The following is a 21,476-nucleotide window of genomic DNA, read 5'->3' on the forward strand; positions in this document are numbered from 1 at the left end:
TGTCTCCTTGCCACAGAATTCTTGCAGAACACGACAAAGTCACAAAAGTGTCACTATGCCGTGTTTTGCCAGAACCCTCGCACCTTTTTCCGATGTCTCGGATGCATACATCCTTGAAATGCAGAATGGAAACGCGCCAAAGGCCCACCAAAATAGACAATTTCGTTTATTCGCCATCGCGAAGCACGCCCAAGATTGACTTCGAAAACGCTAAAGCCTAGCAAATTTTGGAAGACGAGTGGTTCCTGAACTGGCCGCTTTCAGACGCTGATGAGCTGTGCGTCAATTTTTCCGCCACTATACCTATCTTCAAAACTTTATCGCAGGTGACTATTAAAACCTCTCGGGCAGTATCCTCCCGGACATCAGAATGAGGGACTACTTTTACCTCCGGAATGTTTTACCCAAGGGAATTCCATCGTGAGTGATAATTTAACTTTGGAGAGACGGCGACTCCTCGGGATATTAATGTGGTTGTTTCCCCTTGCCTTCCTCATCGCAGTATTACAGCCGTTCACGTAAACGTTCTCACGCCTGCAGTGAAATGAGTGTCGCTGTACTGACCGCCGTGGCCTCTATCTTTCCTCATTTGAAGATGACCCGCTGCCTTCTCCTCCAGATGATGCGAGGCATATTTAGAAGCCTCCATCGCCAAATCACGGCTTTGTGTATTATTTAGTTGGCCTATCTTGCCCAGGGATAGGCTCATATCTACTCGAATTACTGCTGCCTTTTCTCCATGACTGCTTATTCGACATATAAACTTGCTTATGTCGCAGCTTAACTTAATGATTACATGTTGACACAACATCTTCATCTTCGGCGGACGCAGCCGGTAGCTTTAAACCTTCAACTGCGGGAGTGTCAACATTTTTCTGCCACTGTGTGCGGGACCTGAGCGGGAAAGATATTTATTCGTGGACCCCGGGCGTGTCTGGCAGGTGATAAACCCTCTTAATTCGGGACTGCCCACCCTACCCCCTGACGACAGACCGTATATGTAATATGTCCTTGGTAATTACGCGGGGACGAAAGACCCACCGCCGATAGTACAAGAAGGAGAGACCAATGCATTCAAATAAGTTTCCCTGGCTAATGTACAACAGCAACATAAGTAAATTCCTAGGAAATGCTAGGAATCGTTGGAATTGTTTTCATCGTGAATGCGCCGCGGAAAGTAGCGAGCTCTTTCCCTCTCAGAGAAGGGAAAATCCGGGCAGCGCTCCCCGTGATGAGGGTATCCAGTCCCCGAAAGACACCTTTGTGCTCTCTGCCACTATACCCTTTTTCCGAACTGATGGCGGCTGGGTGGAAAATAGACCATCAGAAGCGCTGCCCCTTCCACTTCTCCTTTCTCCTCCATCCCCTTCCCTTTTACCCTCCATTTGGTCGACCGGCGTTGCCAGCCTTGGGAATAACGGTACTTTCGGGAGCGGCGGAAGGTAGAACGAACGCTGTGCGGTTCCAACGGTTAGATTTGGCAACACTGCGAGCTGGAGAGGGATCAGCACTGCACGGAGCTCGGAGAGAGACTGCGGGCTCCTATACACTTTCTTCTGTCATTGGCTAGAAGAGTGGGTGGATTTCGAGCAAGCTCACGGTCAGCCGCCGACAGTTCAGAAAAAAGGGTATAGGTTTGGCCGAGTTCAAGCGACCGCGGAAAGGACGACGTTGAAATCTTAAGATATGGCTGCCAGTGGCGAGAAAATTGGTCAAATGTTGACACACGTTCTCCCCGCAATCACAATGCAGACCATTTAAAAACGTTTCCGCAGCTTAAGGTATAACTCATTAGTGCATAGCGTCCGATTCGTCGAACCTCCGTATATAATTTCTTTCTGGGCTCCAATTGACATGCGCTACATAGTGATACTATATTAAGTTGACATGGATGTCTGTCTTTACTGCGCTGGTAATATTTCAGCTGACTACTTGAATGTATCGACTTAAGAAGGATTTATGTAAGATATGGCATTCAAAGAACTTTCAGTCGTCCCACAGGGTAATTAAATTATTTTTATTGAATTTTTTCTCAATATGTTAATAACTTTTATCTTATCCGATATATCAGACGCCATGCACGGGGGTCAGTTCTCGTTGTTTATCTAAAGATGGCTGATCTAATATTTTGGCCACATACTTTTATTTGAATATAGTACATTTAATTTTCAAATTACGTTAATTTTATTTTACAGTGGAATGTAAGCATAATGTAAGTAACTATCCATAAAAAGATTGTTGGTCTTGGCAATAAACAAATATAAACACCCAATAGCATCTGTGGAGGTGACAAATTATGCAAGGTAGCCCTCTAATGTAACATCATGTAATCTTTGTGAGTGGAGAAAGGGGAAACCTCTAGTTAACCTAAAATGCATATCTTCATTCTGAAAAGGTATTGAAATTTGAAAGTAGACTGGACGTTTTCTTTATTTTCCTCAGATAAATTGTTAAACCACATTTGTGTACAAAGTAGCATAAATTCTAATTATAAAAATGTAAACCTAGCTTTTGAGGAGGAGGAACGTGTGGCATTCCTCAGCGATAAGATAATGTAAGGATACGCTTAATCTTTTGTATAAGTTATCTTTAATACATGTTTATCTGTCCGCTATGTGCTTCCAGACGGCTGAACGGATTGCGGCCAAAGTTTGTACATATATGAATCCCCTGCTCACTCACTCCGTAGTACTACTTTTGGCTGCGTCCGACGTGTCCTCTGAATCATTTTCTCATTACCAAACCCTGCAAGTGCGCTCAGCGCCACCTAGCATCCACCTTCTGTCCTCTACTTACTCTCCCACCCTCCGATAACATCCCCATTTACTCTGCCAATGTTTGTACACCTTCCACCTCCATTGCTGGCTTTTTTCGCAACTTCACCGTTCTAATGTTAATGGTCCACGATTATCCTTGCTGTCCTATTGACGGTGCATTCCGACAAATAGTGTCGAATCGCTCAGCCGCGAGTGAAAACAGAGAAATAGGAATAAAATTGCATATATTTTGACAATGAAAATAAATAACATGCTGAATTCATTAAATTAACAAACTCGGCCATAAGCCTTTTATTGTTCACTAATATCACATTATTTACAAAATGTGGACATGATAAATATTTATACAAAGAATATTCAAAGAACACATGATTAATTCTAAGAAAATTCGGAACCAATTAGAAGATGCCAATTAAGACTGGACTTAGAGCCAGAAACATTGGAGTGAATACTGTGGACGTGTTTAATCAAAAATGTGTAGTGTAGGCTGCTTCATCCTAATCTGATAACCTGGGTGTGCCCTTTTCTGCAACTACTCTCTTTCAATATTCATTACGAAAATCCAGAAACACATTGCTAAGCACGCATTTCATAGAAACAATTAGATAGCCCATCATCCCTATTGACACAATATCATCATTTATTTCTCGTTGTGCAGGCGAAAATTAACGATTACTCCGTGCAGCTTTGCATGAGGTTCAATTGGAACATTTGTAATATTTATTTAAATTATCCTGTCCGCAAGAAAATGTTTCATGCGTAAACGTGACTTATCAGAGTGAAACCACGCAACATACACAACATGAATAGTCTCTCAATTAAGAGCGCGTGTGGAGGTTGGGATTGGAACTAACAGTGGAAGACTTGGTGCAAAATACGAAATAATAATAATGCATCACAATTGTACGTTTACACTTGTGGTGGTCAGGGCCTCTGTTTGCAGTGATGGACGGGATGGGGACTATGCATAAACAAGGCTGCGCTCACACGTGTGAGCATGTATGTTTATCTGTCAAGGAAACCACTCACTGCAAAACACTTCCAACAAATGTTACATTGACAAGGTTTATCTGCTGTGTGTGTACGAATGGGTTACTAGGTCGCATCATGGAGTGACAGACTCGCTGCATACGTCGCAGAAATAAAGCAACTCTCGGTTTTTTTGTACATATGTCTATATCAAAGAGGCTATTTGTCGAGAGGGACACTCTAATTCGCCGCACGAGTAGAGTTTCTCCTACGTGTTGTTTCGCATGTGACTCTTAAGTGAACGACTCTGAGTAAAAGATTATTTTTGTGGATTCTGCGTGAAAAAGGTCCCTCTTCTGCGTGCGTTTGCATGTGTCCCACCAGATACCTTCTACAAAAAGAATTTTCGCACATTTTGCACGACTAAGGCTTCTCTCCCGAGGGTATACGAAAATGTGTCTCTAAGTGGTTCTCATTCGAGAAAGACTTTTCACACTCATGTCATGATTTAAGGCTTCTCTGTCGTATGCAAACGCATGTGAGTGTTGAGAGAACATCTCTTTATGAAATGATCGCAGCAAATGCTACAAGAATAAGGCTTCTCTCCCGAGTGTGCTCGAATGTGTGAGGTGAGGTGACTTTTCCTAGTGATGGACCTGCTGCACATGTTGCAGATAAAAGGCTTCTCTCCCGTTTGTGTTCGCAAGTGACTCTTGAGATTACCCTTCTGAGTGAAACACTTGCGGCAAATACTACAAGATTAAGGCTTCTCCCCCGAGTGTCTTTGAATGTGTGAGGTGAGCTGACTTTTCCTAGCGAAGGCCTTGCTGCACAGGTGGCAGAAAAAAGGCTTCTCTCCCGTGTGTGTTCGCAAGTGACTCTTGAGATGACATCTCCGAGTGAAACACTTGCCGCAAATGCTACAAGAATACGGTTTATCCCCCGTATGCGTACGTACATGTCTAACTAAGGTACTCTTATCCGAGAAAGACTTTTCACACTCACTGCATGAAAATGGCTTCTCTCCCGTGTGTTTTCGCGAGTGTCTTTTGAGATTACTCTTCTCAGTGAAAGATTTCTCGCAGATTCTGCACGAAAAAGTTTTCTCTCCCGTATGCGTACGTACATGTCTAACTAAGTCGCTCTTCCACAAGAAAGACTTTTCACACTCGTCGCAAGAAAACGGTTTCTCTCCCGCGTGCCTGCGTACATGTCTAACTAAGGTACTCTTATCCGAGAAAGACATTTCACACACGTCGCAAGAAAATGGTTTCTTTCCCGTGTGCGTGCGCACATATCTAACTAAGTTGCTCTTAATCGAAAAAGACTTTTCACACACGTTGCATGAATAAGGCCTTTCTCCTGGGTGTTTACGTACGTGCGCGTAGAGAATGTCTTTCCTAGAGAAGGACTTGCTGCAGACCTTACATATAAAAGGCTTCTCTACTGCGTGTGTTCGCGAGTGAATGTCGAGATGACCTCTACGAGTGAAAGGCTTCCTGCAAGTGCTACAAGAATACGTTTTTCCTCCTGCGTGTGTAAGTTTGTGTACGGTGAGGTCCCTTTTCTGAGCGAAGGAATCAGTGCACTCGCTGCATGAATACAGTCTCTCTTCCATTCTCGGACCCACGTGATTGCGCAGATTTCTAATGCTAGATGACCTTGAAGATAAACGCTGTGAAGTTGAGTTCTCTTCCAGAGTGAAACTTCTCGTCAATAGTCTTGTATTTGTCTCATCCCCTTTTCCTCCGCTGGTTTCCTTGTTGAGCACATTCTCTTTTGGCATGGGATCTAGTCTTTTCCTCTCCTGCTCACTTAAACCCTTTGAGGTGGTAGGCTCGCAAGAACTGCTATGTCCGCTTGATGAATGTCCTTCCAGAGACACATCTACGACAGATGATTCTGCTGCAGCGTCAAAATTACGAGCAACAAAATGAATTTTCATGTGTTTCATTAGCTCCTTCTTGTTGTTGAACACATCTCTGCAATTGAAGCAATTGTATGAATCTTCGTTTGAACTGTAACTGTTCCCTGGATTTTTCATCAAGCAATTAAGTATCTTCTCACTGCCTCCCATGATGGTCTCACAGCCACTTCTGTCATTTCCACTTATTCTGATACACCTAAGGTTATGCGTGGAATTTGGTGCATCACAACCACTTTTCTCCCCAACAACAGCCATTGCGGCTCCACCTCTGCTGCTTTCAAGTGATTCTATGTCTTTGGTATTACATTGTCTGTCTTCAGGAATTGAGCAACTTGATATCTCGTAAGTTTCAGAAGCACCACATTTTTCCAAGTCTTTATCCATAAGATTTCTTCCTATCCCTACATGGGATGCTCCAGCCTTGTTTGCTTGTGTCACCATATATGTCGGACCAATGCATTCATCGATTGAATGATTCAATACATTTCCTTTCGCAAGCAGATATGAAGTTGATGTTGTTTGAATGGGCATTTCTTCAGGAGCAGGGAGCCCTGGAAAAATAATTAAAATTATCTCAGTCAAATATGAACTTTTCGACTCCTAAACCTACCATTTAAAATCGATTGAATGGATTGAAGAAGCCAGAAATCAGGTGGCTAAAATGCTAAATGACATGAACTTGAACCCAGAAACTCTCGGTATAAATTAATAGAAGGGAGAAGAGAGAGAAAGGAACACATTACATAAAAACGATGAGGATAACAGGGTTGTGGAGGAATGAAAAAGACAGAAATAACAAGGTAAAATGATGTATATATAACTACATAGATACACATACATACTCTTCACAGAACTGGCTTACAATCGAAGCAGAAAGAAATCAGGCCCCTTTCAGAATTGGTCCTTTGCATGACAGTTAGTGATTTAATCGATTTTGTTTTATACTGGTTCGTCCCATAGAAGATATTTTAAAAATTGGCAAATAATTTTTTTGCCATTGAATATTTTATGATTGTCCAATATTTTGTTAATTAAAAATGTTTCAAACAATGACAATTTTAAATTTTGTGGCACTACGTATGAGTACATACAAAAAATATCTTGATATTTTCCTGAATTATTTCTATTTTAACCCTTGAAAGCACTCACCCCCTGTTTCCGTTGTGGATTCATGGGCTACTGTCAAATTCTCAATCAGTGATCTAGTCAAAGTAAAAGTTGCTACTAATAAAGCATCAACAAATACATCATCCACAATTAGTAACATCAATTCCTCCATATATACAGTAACTTGCAAGCCTTTTAGAGTACTCACAAAATGCCTCTGTTGTAGTCTTCTGGGGCACAGTCAAACTCTCAATTGGCTCCCCATCCAAACGTGCAGTAGGCTAAAAGTAAGCATCCAAATAAGAATAATGTATTAACAGCGGATTTAGAACTTTTATGGATAGGATTTACCAAAACTTATTTTACACATTGATTTCCTATGGATATGTTCTTCAGGCTATCCTGTAAGCTGCCTCAAGGAAATTATTGTCAGGAATTGAAATTGCTTCAAGTTAGATTTTTAAAATTACCACTTAACTATACACTTACTACCTCTTTTTTACATAGCAAAATCCATGTGATGAACCTCAGAGCATTAGCATATGGAGATGTAAAATGTCTTATTTAATCTTATTCATGATGATTTAACTCCAGATTTTATCTTCATGACATACATTCATGTAAAAAAATAGGGTTAACAACGGAGAATAAACTTCAGCATATTTTGGATTACTATTCATTTTAATAACACCAAACATTTTGACAAGTATATATAAATTAAGCAGACGAGATATAATGGAGGGCCATTCTGATTTAGGTAATGAAAATCAGAAATATGTAGATGACGACCTTATGGGACAAAAGGTGCATAACTCCAATGGGGAAATATGATGGTTCAATTTACTCTGCAATGACATTTGATATTTGTGCTTACTTTAGGTGCTGTTACATCTATGGACTGAATACAAATTCTATTATGTATATTTCAGTAAAACGTCATTAGTTTAGTGCTTACTTTAGGTGATGTTATATCTATGGACTGATTACAAATTTTATTATTTTTATTTTAGTAGGACATCATCAGTTTTTCTGGAAATTGATCAACCATTCACAATTTATTTGCTAAAATGGTATAAGACACTGCTTTCTTGTATATGACATTGTTTCACGAGTAATTGCAATATACCCGTGATAAAATATAAACAAAAAATGAATATTTCCACACTTAAATATGTAACTCCACCACTGACCAAGGTTACAAAAAACTACGTCATTTTCAAGGTCTCATATCCTCACAGTCAGTTGGATATGTTAAGCAATGGGAAGCCAAGTTACAACTAATGGATCAAACAAGCAAAAATAAAGTGAGTTGACTAGTACAGGCACAGAGTGCATTCCACAAAAAAAGAATCTGATCACAGGAGAGAATAATGATACTAAAATAAGGAAACAATACATCTGACATTACATTTGAAGCATATTTAAAAATGGTAGCAAAGTTTCAAAATGGAAACCTGCAGAAAAGTCAAAGCTTTGAATGGATTGCTCCCGAAGAATGTTAAGGATAAAAGGGATTGAACAAGTAAGTACAGAAAGGAGCGGAAAATAAGAAGAGTATTGGGTAAATCTTAACTTAAAAGGTCAGGTGGAATGTGAGTGGGGAACGTTATGCTTTTGAATGTGTTTCAGATGTCAGATTATTAAGGGTTTAAAAGAGATAAATACCATAAATATTAATAGGTACGCAGATAGGAGAGAGGAATGGGAGGGCTGAATGAAACCAATTCTAGGATTGAAGACTTATAATGACAATACAGTTCATAAGCTAATCAAGGTCAACGTTCAATAAATAGTTCATTAATAGTATTACCTGATTAGAAGAGTCTTGATGCATCAGGTTGCTTGTGGTGACATAAGTGCAATCGTTAAGCACGCATCCTTCGTCATAATCGCTACTCTGATCTTCTTTCACAGAAGAGCACTTGTATGTTACTGGATCACTCTATTGGAAAGAGGAAAACCCATTGATAATCTCTTTAAGGAATTGATACAAGAAGCAAAAGAGATGATGATCAAAGCTTGAATTACAGAGTGTCTGTACAAAATAAATAACCCCTGATGAAATATTCTGGCATATTGATCAATGGGCATAAAAACAATTGAGAAGGAAAGTCAAGTCAAAGAGTATGATTGAAATCTTCAATCATAGTACACGACTATGATGATACAATTAAAGTTCTGGAATTTACAATATTCACACAGAGCTTACAAAAATTGCGAAGGAAAAGATAGTAGCTCCACTCTTGTCTAGCAGCTCTTTTAGAGTCGACACAATGCAGAGCAGAGAAGGCACTCTTTCTCCCATAATTTCTTCAGGTTATCAACAAGAATTGTTGCAAAGAATTAGTCCATTTTATTTAACCTAATATTAAAAGTTAGTCACAGGAATAAATTTAGAGTTCATTTTTTCATCATGCATCAACATACTACACCACAAGCTGCCTTCGCCTTTTTCTGCCTATGAGAGGAAAACGTTTTCTTTTTGGGTACTCTCTTTTCCTTAGATGAGGGTCCCTAATCAACGGGGCACGTGGCCCTTACCCCCACGACTGGACCTGATCCTCTAACCCTATCTCAACACAAATCCATGGTCAACTTATTGCAATACTAGCGTTTTTTTCAAACAAATATGGTTTTGGGGTGCAGTTTCACATAGAAACTTGGAAGTCATTGGTCAATCGATACATTTGAGTTATGAAACCATGACTATTAAAGTTAAACAATGTCAGAATTGTAATTGTAATTCTGACATTATTTACCAATGCTAAACTCTGGAGAAAAAACGATAGGAATTGATCAAAGAGTAAAAAGAAAAGCATAGTAAAGAGTTTGATCTGGAGCTCTCTATGGTGCGGAAACGTGGACAGTGTGGAAAGAAGACGAGGGAAGATTGGAGGCATTTGAGATGTGGGTATGGAGAAGAATGGAGAAGGTTAAATGGACAGAAAGGAAAAGGAACGACCAAGTGCTGGATATTGTTGGCGAGGCGAGGCAGCTTTTAAATGAGATACGGAGGAGGCAGAAGGTATAGAAGGGAGGAGCACTTAGCGGTGAGGGGATGTTGAGAATGGAGTTAGAGGGTAGAATGTTTGGGAAACGAGGGAGGGGAAGGAAAAGAATAGGATTTTTAGATAGATTGAAAGGGAGTAGGCCTTACACTGACTTGAAGAAGGCTGTGCTAGAACTAAAGGGAGGCTCCCAATGTGGAAAAATGGTGAGCAGCTTGCATTAAAAATTGGAGGAATCCTGTTATCCGCAAACACCCTTTTTCACTGGCATTTATGGAAAAAAGGTGTGTGGCTTCACTGAGTAACTATGGTAACTCTTCTAAAAGAATAACATTTTTTGAGCACTGGAATTTTACACTGATTTCTTGCGTTGATAACAACAAAGTTAGTTAACACAAGGCACTAAGACTATAAGCCCTGCAGTCTGTTATTTTTAACACTAAACTTTTGTTTCAAAGTTGCTTACGCACACAACAAAGTGAAGAATTCATTTATTGTATAGAGTAAATTGCAGTATGCAACAAAATATATCACTGCAAAAACTAGGCAATATAACCACTTCACAATGGATTATTGCAGTGAGGATGATCATTAATGATAGGGAGGATCAGACTCAACTGCCAAAGAGTGGCCCTAAGGTCTCGCTTAGCTGGGTCTCAGGCCGCGATGGAATGCAAACGACAATTGCTTCCCCAGCGGTTCCCTCACATTGGCTATAGCCGACATCTGCTCGTTTTCCATTGGAAAATCCATGACAACTGTACCTAACAACAGGTCTTCTGCATATAAAAATGCCCGTCAGCTCCACCCACCATTTGGTGCAAAAGGATTAAGGAAAGTAGTGCAAGGAATTTTATTTTCTTGTAAATTCGGTTTGCAAGTTTGACACTAGGGCATCTTGGCTACATACTTAATACACCACTTTTGTAATACAAAATCTCTCAGATGATCCCCAGAGAAAAAGATCCTGGTGTTTTCAACCTCCAGGTACCACGTTCTTTGTCATGACAAAATGTGTATGGGTATTTGCTTTGCTTACATCAGTGCTGCCCTCATACTGGAATTTTGTCAGTTAACAACTGACGAAATGGTGAGTGAATGCATGTGAAATCCAGGAAATTAGACGGGGAAAGGATATTTAAGATTTCATGCATTAAAACTGCTTTTTTGTATTACTTCCACTATGATTTCCACAATAAATATGCCTCTGTTGAATACTAATAAATGAGTTTCCAGTCAACATACTTAATTCCTACCTCCAAAGAAAACTTCCCAACTAGAAAACATTTTAACTTAATAAACAAACAATATTCCACCATTAAAGGTCTTATTTGTTCTAAATATAATCTAATGAAATCCTTCGTAACAATCCTTAGTCACCACATGAACAACAGCACACACATGAAATACTACGGGGCACCGAGGTGCCCCTCGTGCCCACTGAAGGACTAATATGACATAATTTAATGGTCCCATGATTTATTAACTTAAATATAAGGCAAGTAAACTTTAACACAAATAAAGAACATATAAAGGAAAAAAGCTTATTTTGAGATAATAAAAACATGTTTGAGTTATTAGTAACTTAGAATCCAATGGGTTACCTTTAAACTTGGGAAGAAGGTACAACGTCCTACAATGATGATAATTTATTTTTCAACCTATTATTGGATTCGTTCATGAATTAAAGTCCATAACAAGGATTCTGTACATACCTGGGCATTCTCCTCGGGAGATGGTTCCTCCTTTGCCCCAACCAGCGTCCAGTCCATGTCTGCAAAATTTGCTCCTGTGCCCTGAGCTTCCACCTTTTTGCCTTGGGAAGCAGTTAAGGCATTGGGCTGCAACTTAATCCACAATCATCATCATTCATGATTGAAATAAAGTAATATAGAAAAACTTCAGCAAATATGTCACAGGAATAAAATTAAAGTTCGTTTCATATGGATATATTTTTCATACTTTCCTGCAAGCTGCCTTAATGTAATTAATGTCAGGAGTTCATAATTTTTGTAATTATGTCTTTAAATTTACCACTTTATACCTCTCTTTTCACTGCAAAATCCCTGCAAAAGCCACGTGATGGCTCTCAGGGCAATGGTTTCTGGAGATACAAAACTCCAGTTATAACCTTATTCGTAACAGACACTAATTTTATGGGAGAACTCTGTATGAGAATCCAGGGCCCATAGTAACAACACACACTCATGGAAAATAAATATGGTCAATAACGAAGGACAAATTTAGTGTATTTCGGTTTATTATGCAGTTTAGAGACTAATATATAACTGTTTCAAAATAGTTTAAAAATCTCCTTATAGGCCAAATGTTGCATTACTTCAATTTGAAAATATGAAGGTTCATTTACTCTGCACAGAGATCTGATAAGCGGTGTTTTCTTGAGGTGTTTCTACATCCAGATACTAAACAAAAATGTATAATGCATATTTAAGTAGTGCATCATTAGTTTGCCTGAAAGTGACAAAATCTCTTACAACTTATTTGCTCGAAAGGTATACGACAGTGCTTTCAAGCATATGAAAGTGTTTCAGGTGTAAATGCATTATATCCATGATAAAATATAAACAACAAATGATAACTTCACCATTATTAAAGTATATATCAACATCTTACCATGGCTGCTGTATTATGTCATTTTCACATCTAATAACCACACAAATAGACTAATATGTTAAGCCACAGAAAGCAGAGTAAACAATGATGGATGAAGCAAGAAAAAAATGACAATAAGAAAAGGCACGGGGAGAATTCCACAAAAAAGAACAACCTACAAACAGCTGAGAATACAAATAGAGAAGCATGGAAACAATGCATCAGACACTATGTAAGGAAAATACTTATAATTGGTAGGCAGGCTTCAAAATTTACAGCTGTCATGAATATATATAAATAGTAAATAAAAATCAGTTCACATCACTAACAACTGATGTCTTTTGGCAATCGATTTGCACTGCCAATGTCCAACACCCCATTCAAATATGGTAAGAGGGGCAAATCCCTAGTCCCCATAGTAAATGCCTGCTCACTTTCATCACAAAATCCCAATCTGCACAACCTAATTCCTGTGAATAACAAATCCCTAATTAGGGACTCATTTTACTGTCAGATCTGTATAGCAGCTGCATCATGATGTCATGGTCATTCTATCAGAGTACCAAATTAAACAGAGCAGAAAATAAAATTGTATTCATATGATCACAAAAAATATAACTGCTCAGTGCCGTGATGATACAGAGCTGATACAAAAACCTTAACTTAATCGCCAGAAGATAAATGATGATACTTGCTCCATGAGCAAAGTTAACTGTCAGTTTGGCAAAATACACCTAATCCGTTTGTTACAATGAATCACTCATTTTAAACAATTATTCATTAAGGCTCTTCTGTATTTGTTTATTACTTATCAGGCAAAGAAAATGCTGTAGGTTTCTGCTGAGAGGTATTGTGAATATTCCACAACAGAATGATATTTTGCCCTAAGAAAAAAGAACTATACAAGGCAAGAGTTGACTCACCAAGTCAGTTGCCAATGGGTCTGAGCCATCATTTCTTATTCCAGCTGGATCTGATGAGTACAGCTGAGGATTATTCCCTTCACTGAGAGGGTCTTTGTTCTCCTCTTTCACATGAAACTAGAAGACAAAAATGGGCGTCACTTCAAAGCAAAACAATAATAACCTCGTTTTATAGTGAAAACTACTCTTTTAATTGAGACCACTCCAGCTGGCCCAAATAATCGTTTTTTTCTATTCTAGTAACTCACAATTCAAACTCCAGAATATTAACATCCAACTAGTGAGGGGGGAGCTACGTCACCAAGAGCAGTTTATTGATAGTTTTGGAGGTTTGAATGAGAGTTTTGGCCATTTACACTAGTGGCACAACAGCAGGAACGATAGATCAAAGTTCCACTGTACATTGATTTGCCTTCATCTTTTCTTCACCTAGGCTTACAAAGAGGTGCTACAACAATCTATGCTAATTCCGTAGTAGAATTAAAGGAGGAAGATGGCTTGAACAAATACGAGGGCAATCATGAGACAGCCTAGCGTAAGCCACTACCAATGGCTACCCCACGGGATAAGAGACACTTCTGTCAACAGATTAGAAGTGTTGTACAACGGATATAGACTTACATGAAAAAAGATGTGTGTGTACGGCTTTTTGCCTCATAGTTTACTACTGGACCAGTCCAGCAACTGAAGGTTGCACAATGGTGAGTGACTTTCCATAAAAAATACTTATTATATTCATGACAGACACACCCTCTTTCTTCAAGCAACCAAGAAATGTGTACAACTGAATGTGGTTCACTTAAGTTTTCACTGAGTATAAGATTAAAACTCACCAACTTGTCATCCCTGGGCAGTCGGCAGTCTGCAACAGGAATGTATATTTCAGTGGTTTGGGCTGAGCAAGTGAGCTGTGAATTGTTTTCAATCGCATCTTGAATGCAGTCCGTAGTCTCCACACAAGGCCCCAAATTATCATCAACTGCCCCTTCTCCTTCAAAACTCTGCAGACAAAGTAACAGTGACAAAACACTCATCACCTCAAAAACACATACATGAGATGCACTAAAGCATTACAAAAAAGGATTCTGAACATAATGTATCTGCTTTCATGTAAAAATGGAGAGGTGCCTGCATGCCACTTAATCAATCACTGAAAAGCTACAGCACTGACTGAAACGAAATTTAGCAAGAAGATCCATGATATTCCGAGTTCATGCAGCGTCTTTTTAAAACTTATTTTGGGCCATGGTAGACCCTTCACTGCAAACTGTACCATAGACAATGTAGATCATTCAGATATATCATTTTTCAAATTATGAGAAATCAAACTACAGATTAAGGATTCAAATTTTTGTTATTAAAAAACCAAATACTCGAGTTTCATACTGTTACACACAAAATTCGCTTCTGCAATTATAATTCCTGGAGTAGTGGCTTCTGTTAGGGCAAATCACTATAAATTCTTTTCTCAACAGTACAGCTATGGAAAAAACAAGTGGAACATGCTTTCAATGCATTTATTATGTTCTAGACCTCCAGCTAATATTTAAATATAAACTCTGTAGGAGAATACTGGGTATAATATTTATGCAAAAAGAAACGAAACCTCAAAGTCATCTTGTTTTCCAAATCCTTTTTTATGAAACTGTTTTTTAAATAACACTGATACTATTATTCTTAAAACTTGCAAAACCAGTCATACAACAATTATGTATTATGCACTATGCAAAGTTCTTGCTGTCTGTCAATAGATGGCTATAGAACTGATTGCTCGGCGTTTTTGAAATACCAGAAACATCATGACTCGAGCTAAGACATTTGGTAGACAAACAGCTCGGTGACCATGATGAATACATCTCGGTAATAGATACTTAGTGTTGTGAGAAAATGTCTAAGTTTGAGCCAATTAACCATCATTTGTGAAAGGAAATGATTACCTTCTTTCATTAAAAGAAAACAGGGGATAAAGTTCATCAAGAGTCCCATTAAGTTAACCGAGATGCTGCCACACAAGAAGCAATGTTAAATGATTGGTATCATTGCTTCAAACAGTAATTCTAACGATGATGACCATCCATTTGAAGGAAGATGAAAAGCCTTCAATGGAACTTAATTGGAGGCATTGCTTGAAGAAGACGAATGGAAAACTTAAGAAGAGTTTGCTTTGTACTTGGAGTTACCCACCCAGCCATTGCATGCGTTGGTAATTTAGTATTAAGCAAGGAACTTGAGTTTCCAATGATTCAACAGTAATTATAAAGCATATAAATGATCCACCTCACATTAAAAAATCCTTTAGAACCAAGCTGGAAATAATCAAATGTTAGGGCCAATCAATGCTTGCAGATTCTCCAGGCATTGCACTGTCTGATTATTACTTGTCCCATTCGATTGTACATGGTCTGACAGGTCCGCACTTGCACCCACGTGAATACATTGAAAAATGGCTTCATTCATGCAAAACCTCAAAAGATGAACACTTTAACCATCATGATTGAAGCTCTGCCACAATTATACAGAATTGCATCTGATGATGGACAGCTTCCTTCCTTTTATATGTAACCCATTAGAAATTTGGATACATAGCTCCGTTTTTATCATAGGGTGGACAGAACCTTATTAATCACCCAGATTTTTTAATTATTAATCAAATGAACCATTAAAATACAAAATAAATACATACACCTAGCAAACAAAATCTTTAACTCTACAGTTACATGAAAAAGTTTCTCAACACAGTTATCTACATAAACTCAAAAACACTAGAAAAATATGAGCAAAAAACATTAACCATTCCAATTAGTACTTAGAAAATATTTCTGTCTTCACCCTTCAAACTCCAAGAATAAAATTGAACCACAAATTAAAACAGTATCCCATTCAAATTTTCACACAATCACTACACAAATGTCATAAAAGCAGATTTAAAAAAGGTTTCAAGAAATTGACCTCAAAATAGATTAAAGGAATTTAAATACTTTGATCATACATTATTACACCTTAATAAAGTCGATAGCCCCAAAAAATTATACCATACCTTGCCAGGCATGCATATCACATAAAGGGTTATCACAGGTTTTCCAAGCGTAGAGATTTGTGGAAGGTTACTCAGGAATTCTGCCGGGTCAGGGGCCGTATTCTGTATCTCCAAACTGATCTGTGCGGCACCGATTGGCCAGGTGGGACATCATACAGACTCGCGGTAAGTAGTCCTGCGATTCTGTAAGAAGCCGATGGGTGCAGCACCGACGTGAAAATAGAAGGTCATCGCTAGCCATACCAACACAAAAAAGGTGTCTATACAGCCACCGACTAGTCGGTTTCATGAATACCCCATGCAAATCATGTGTTTTATTTCGTTTTCCCCTCATCGCCAAGTCATTAAAGAGGTTTGTCACAATTTATCTTTTTCTCCATTCTATTTCTAATTATCTCTCTCTTTTATTATGTGAAGGGAGTAAATAAATTATGATTGAGTGAAATAAAGCCTATTCTAAGTGAGTGAAAGTGATATCATTAATGAGAGAAAATGATAAAATGATGGCAGATCTCATATTTATTAACCAATACCTTATATTTATGCTAAGGTAATGAGTATTTGATGTTACAGTAAATTATACTGGCCTATTCAAAGGTTGACAAAGATAAAACATGCAGAAAGCCTCACATTTATTTGTTGATGAGGGAAAAACAAAATAAAATGTACAATGGGCATGGGGGGATTCATGAAACCCTCTACTCGGTGGCCATTCCGATACATTTTAGGTGTCCGTACAGCTATCAATGATCTCTCTTTTTCTTGTTTGTGCTGTACCGCTTGGGTTTGTACAGAATCACACGACTGCTTACCGGGAGTCGGTGTGAAGTCCCACCCAATGATCGGTGCCACACTGATCGGTTTGGAGATACGTAATACAGCTCCTGGAAAACTCGAACAAAGAAATGTCAGCCAAGATGGAGTTGGAGAATCTGACCAGGTGTAATTACAGGGCAACCTTCTGCATATCATATATTTGCCACGATTTTGGAGACTGTTATGTGGGATGAAAAACTCAGTACCTAAAAATGTATTTCCCAAAACAGGTAACCTTTAAACTTATTTATATTAAGGTTATATTTAAAGTTGTAAGCCACAAAATTCAAAGAAAACTTTTAAATTTTATAATGCATTTTTAAAATCAGAATACAGTTTATCTGAGAGATTTTTTTAAGAAACTGTTTTTATAACCACAAATACAAATTATTTTAATGAAGGCACTAATAGAAATGCAAATATAAAAATAATATTCAAATATAGGAAGATTTTATGTAAAATAGAGTTAGCAATTACAGATAAGATGTATCACATCAAAAATCCTATTTTCTTTTATTTTACACCTAAGGATGAATATGTTTTCTAGCATAATTTTTGCTCACTTAAATTAATTTCCAATACTTTACCCATCATGCCTTCATTGTACCCACCATGAAATGCCATGAATAGAAACAATGAATTTCCGAAACGTCGCAAAAATGCTTAATTATAAATAACCTTAGCCTCATGAGATCACAGTTAAAGGTGAGGGAGAGGCCCCGAACAAAAGAAAGAAAATATGTTTAAATGCACATGAGACTTTATTTGACAACGCATAAACAATTTCCGGGTCTCTGACACTTCAATCTTTAGCAGCAAATCGTCATGGATTTCTTTTTTCACTTTAGCATGCTCCGATTACATTATCAAATAGGGTCATTCCAATATAAATCAACCAGGCCATGACACCCACCAACTCGGATTTTCATGAAACTTACCATGGTCATACATTTTGGCATGATTAGAAATTGTGTGCAATTTTAGCCTTCAATTGTCATTTGTTCATGAAATATGAGCAATTGAAATTTGGGCGTGACCCCTAAAGTGCCGCAACGTGCAACACATGTTTATTTTTATTTCCATCCGTAACTCCATTCCTGTGACATGAAAAGCCATGATTTTTTTTCTAATGCTAAGTGGTCCATAATGATCCCACTATTATCATTAAATATTCACTGGTTGAAGTAATTCAGCTGCAAAAAAATAAAGTTTACAAAAAAATCTCCCTTTTTACACATCTCTCAAAAATCTCCCTTTTCTCCCTTTTTTCTCCCTCCCGTTTACACAATGCATTCTTGTGTAGATGTCTGGTAACTAGCACAGGTAAATTCATGGAGTAAACAGACCTTTAACCACGAACCGTAATGTAACATCTCCTATCAATTTAAAAAGCAATGCAGTGTTTAATATCCCCAGCCACAAATATTACGATTCTTACAGGGGAAAAACATCTCAATGCATAAAAAATAGTGTTTCACAGCGAGAAACATCTCTTAAAATTAGGATACCTATAGAAATGTACCCATTTTTACAGAGTGATAACTAAAAACGAAACTCTCAATAAATAAAAACCACACTCTCAATAAATAAAAAAACACAATTTTGTGTACATGATTTTTGATATCACCAAAATCATGTACAGAAAATATTATTATTGAAGAATTGTATGAATTAACGGTTTATAGAAGCAAATACATAAAAAATTTGATAAACAGCTGACAAAGATAATTTTAGCAAATAATATTGTTATTAAATCAATCAGATATGTAACAAAAATAAAAAATGCATACACTTAATATTTTAACATTGCAACGAACAAGTACACTAAATAGCCAGGTATGTCGATCATGCACAAGGGCCTTTAGCGCCATCTTACGTTTTTCATTAACAAATTTAATACCCCATTAACTTTTGATGCCTAATCAAAGCAATTTTTAACAAACGTTGCACGTACCAGTTTGATACAGTCATTAAGCATTATACTTACCCCGTCGTAGCAAGTGATTCATCAAATACACAATTAAGTTACTTTTTAAAGTAACTGTTATAACCAGTTCAACCAACGAACACAAACATCTTGCTACATTTTTCATTCTCGTTGATATAAACTTAAAACTACTAATACCGGGCTACACGGTACATAATCACGAACAAGTTAATATCTGTTTGCGAGAATGATTTAACATCATATGGAAGTTAAACGAGGCATCCAATGAAAAAAATAAGAAGCACTCACCTTGAAGTAATTTCTGGAAGAAAATTTTCTCAGTTCTGCGTCCGATTCATGACAAATATTTCTGAAATCGTAGAATTCGATGAGCTTTTTCAAGCACAGTGGACATAAAGTGGCAGGCAGGCCATCTCCCACAGCAATCTAAGAAAGGAATAAAAATATTTTCAAGAGATATCAGACGTACCGTGGAAAACATGTACTCATAGAACGGAATAAAACAAGAGGCAAGGAAATGGATAACATGTAACCCGCCACTTACTTTTCAGTCGACTAAATCATATAAGGCATCCTCTACAGTTATCTGGCTTGCCACAATTGAAGTGAATATGTTGTAATAATAATCATTTTTCTTCATGCAAAGTCTGCACGGGGTGCCCTCGGAATTCCTGTCTTGAGAATCCGAATAATTCCCAGTGGTAGCATTCATGTTGTCACAGTCTCTTAATCAGTTCATTCCTCAAACTAAGCATCCACACAGCACTCAGTGATTACTAAATTCCTAATAAATTACGATCATTTCCATGAAGTATAACAATGCAAAAACATGAGACTTATTAAGAAAAAGGGCGTGTTAGGCTCATATTTAAATGTGACCTCAAAAAGAAATCACATCGCAGCAGAGTAATCAGCAAATACTTCAACAGATTTCATGTTTATTGACGTTCTACGATATAACAGACCAAGGTAGAAAGGTTTAGTTCAGATACCACACTTTAGTTACGTTTCTGACCACAAGAGGATAACGTACGCAATAGGCCTACAATCGATAAATGAGGTATTTGCAACGAGGAGATATATCTAATTGAGCTTAATTGCATTTTTTTAAACATGAATATTTTAAAACTCTTTAAATTCAGCGTTCAAGATGTTTTGTAACATTTTTCATATTTAAAGACCGTAAATGAACTGTGACCGTGTGGAAGCTGAAGTCGGCCTTAAATTCAGTTTCTGGTCTAAGCATAGAATAATAATTAAACATAAATTATAATACTACCAAAAATTGAAAGAAAATTGACGAATATATATTAAATATCCCTTTATTTTTTCAAATGGAAAGAAATTTGTCTTAAACGCGGATGCTTGGCCTGTTCTATAGGTGTGCTATTTGCGGATAAAATGATAACTAGATATCATCGATTCTGATCTGAGGCTTGGCATGTTCTTGTATTAACAAGTAAACGTTGCGGATCGATCTTTGTCGTGCATGTTGTGTTCTTAATATTTACAATCATGTCATAAATTGTTTAAATATTCTCAGCCCTTGCTATTTAGTCGTGAAATGTCACTCAGGCGATTGTTGTTCGTTGTTGGCGTCGTTGGTCCTTTCGTTGAGCATAATAATCATAAGTATTTTCATTTTCAAACATCAACGTCTTGAATGTAGTTTCCTTGTGTGATTTTGAGATCTTTGTCAGTGAGTAGATGATGTCTTTGACGATGTACCTGATTTAAACAGTGAATGAGATTTTGAAGTGAAAACATGAGTCGCACCAGCGGGATTTTCACGGAATCTTCAGGAAGGAATTGCTGACTTAGTAGGAAAAATCATGATTATTATTACAACATATTCACTTCGGATGTAGCATGCAATAGTAACTGTGAAGTATGCCCTACATCAGTCAGTCGGCTTATATGTGAGTGGCACATTAAATGCTATCGATTTTCTTTACAATGGTGCTTCATTCATTTTGTTTTTTCCAAGATAATTACGAGATCTGTTGATGTATAATGATGCATGTGCCTTTATGACCAAAATCACTTTTGTAAACGCTTAGTTTATTTTCTGTTTTTAAGTTCATTTGTTGTTTTTTTTATTTGTGAGCATGTTTGCTTTTATTTTGATTTCTTATATTTCTTTGTTTGAGACGATGCTATGGTGATAAAAGATATATAATGAATTGTTAATGAGAGAGCCATCTTGAAGTGGGTGTAAAAAAAGTGTATGGAGAATAAAACAGAGTGTCAAGTGATATTTACATGAATTTAATCGCTGTGATACGTTAATAATTTGTTTAATAATATCTCAGATTGCTGTGGGAGATGGCCTGCCCACTACCAGACCAGTG

At 37.6% G+C, this 21,476-nt stretch overlaps 2 protein-coding genes across 2 annotated transcripts in view; one reads left to right on the plus strand and one right to left on the minus strand.

Moving 5' to 3' along the window:
- Positions 1-21,476, plus strand: part of LOC124170380 — a 263,025-nt gene that overhangs the window by 228,263 nt on the left and 13,286 nt on the right. The window lies entirely within an intron of this gene.
- Positions 3,323-19,449, minus strand: LOC124170229 (zinc finger protein 260-like). The gene is made up of 7 exons (XM_046548937.1): positions 19,414-19,449; positions 14,158-14,325; positions 13,325-13,441; positions 11,504-11,635; positions 8,591-8,722; positions 6,989-7,061; positions 3,323-6,224 (listed from the first exon to the last, which is right to left on the minus strand). The coding sequence occupies exons 4-7, from the start codon at positions 11,558-11,560 to the stop codon at positions 4,507-4,509; spliced, it is 1,980 nt and encodes a 659-aa protein (XP_046404893.1). The 5' UTR covers positions 11,561-11,635; positions 13,325-13,441; positions 14,158-14,325; positions 19,414-19,449; the 3' UTR covers positions 3,323-4,506.

Source organism: Ischnura elegans, chromosome 13 (genome assembly GCF_921293095.1).
Source record: "Ischnura elegans chromosome 13, ioIscEleg1.1, whole genome shotgun sequence".
NCBI lineage: Eukaryota > Metazoa > Arthropoda > Insecta > Odonata > Coenagrionidae > Ischnura > Ischnura elegans.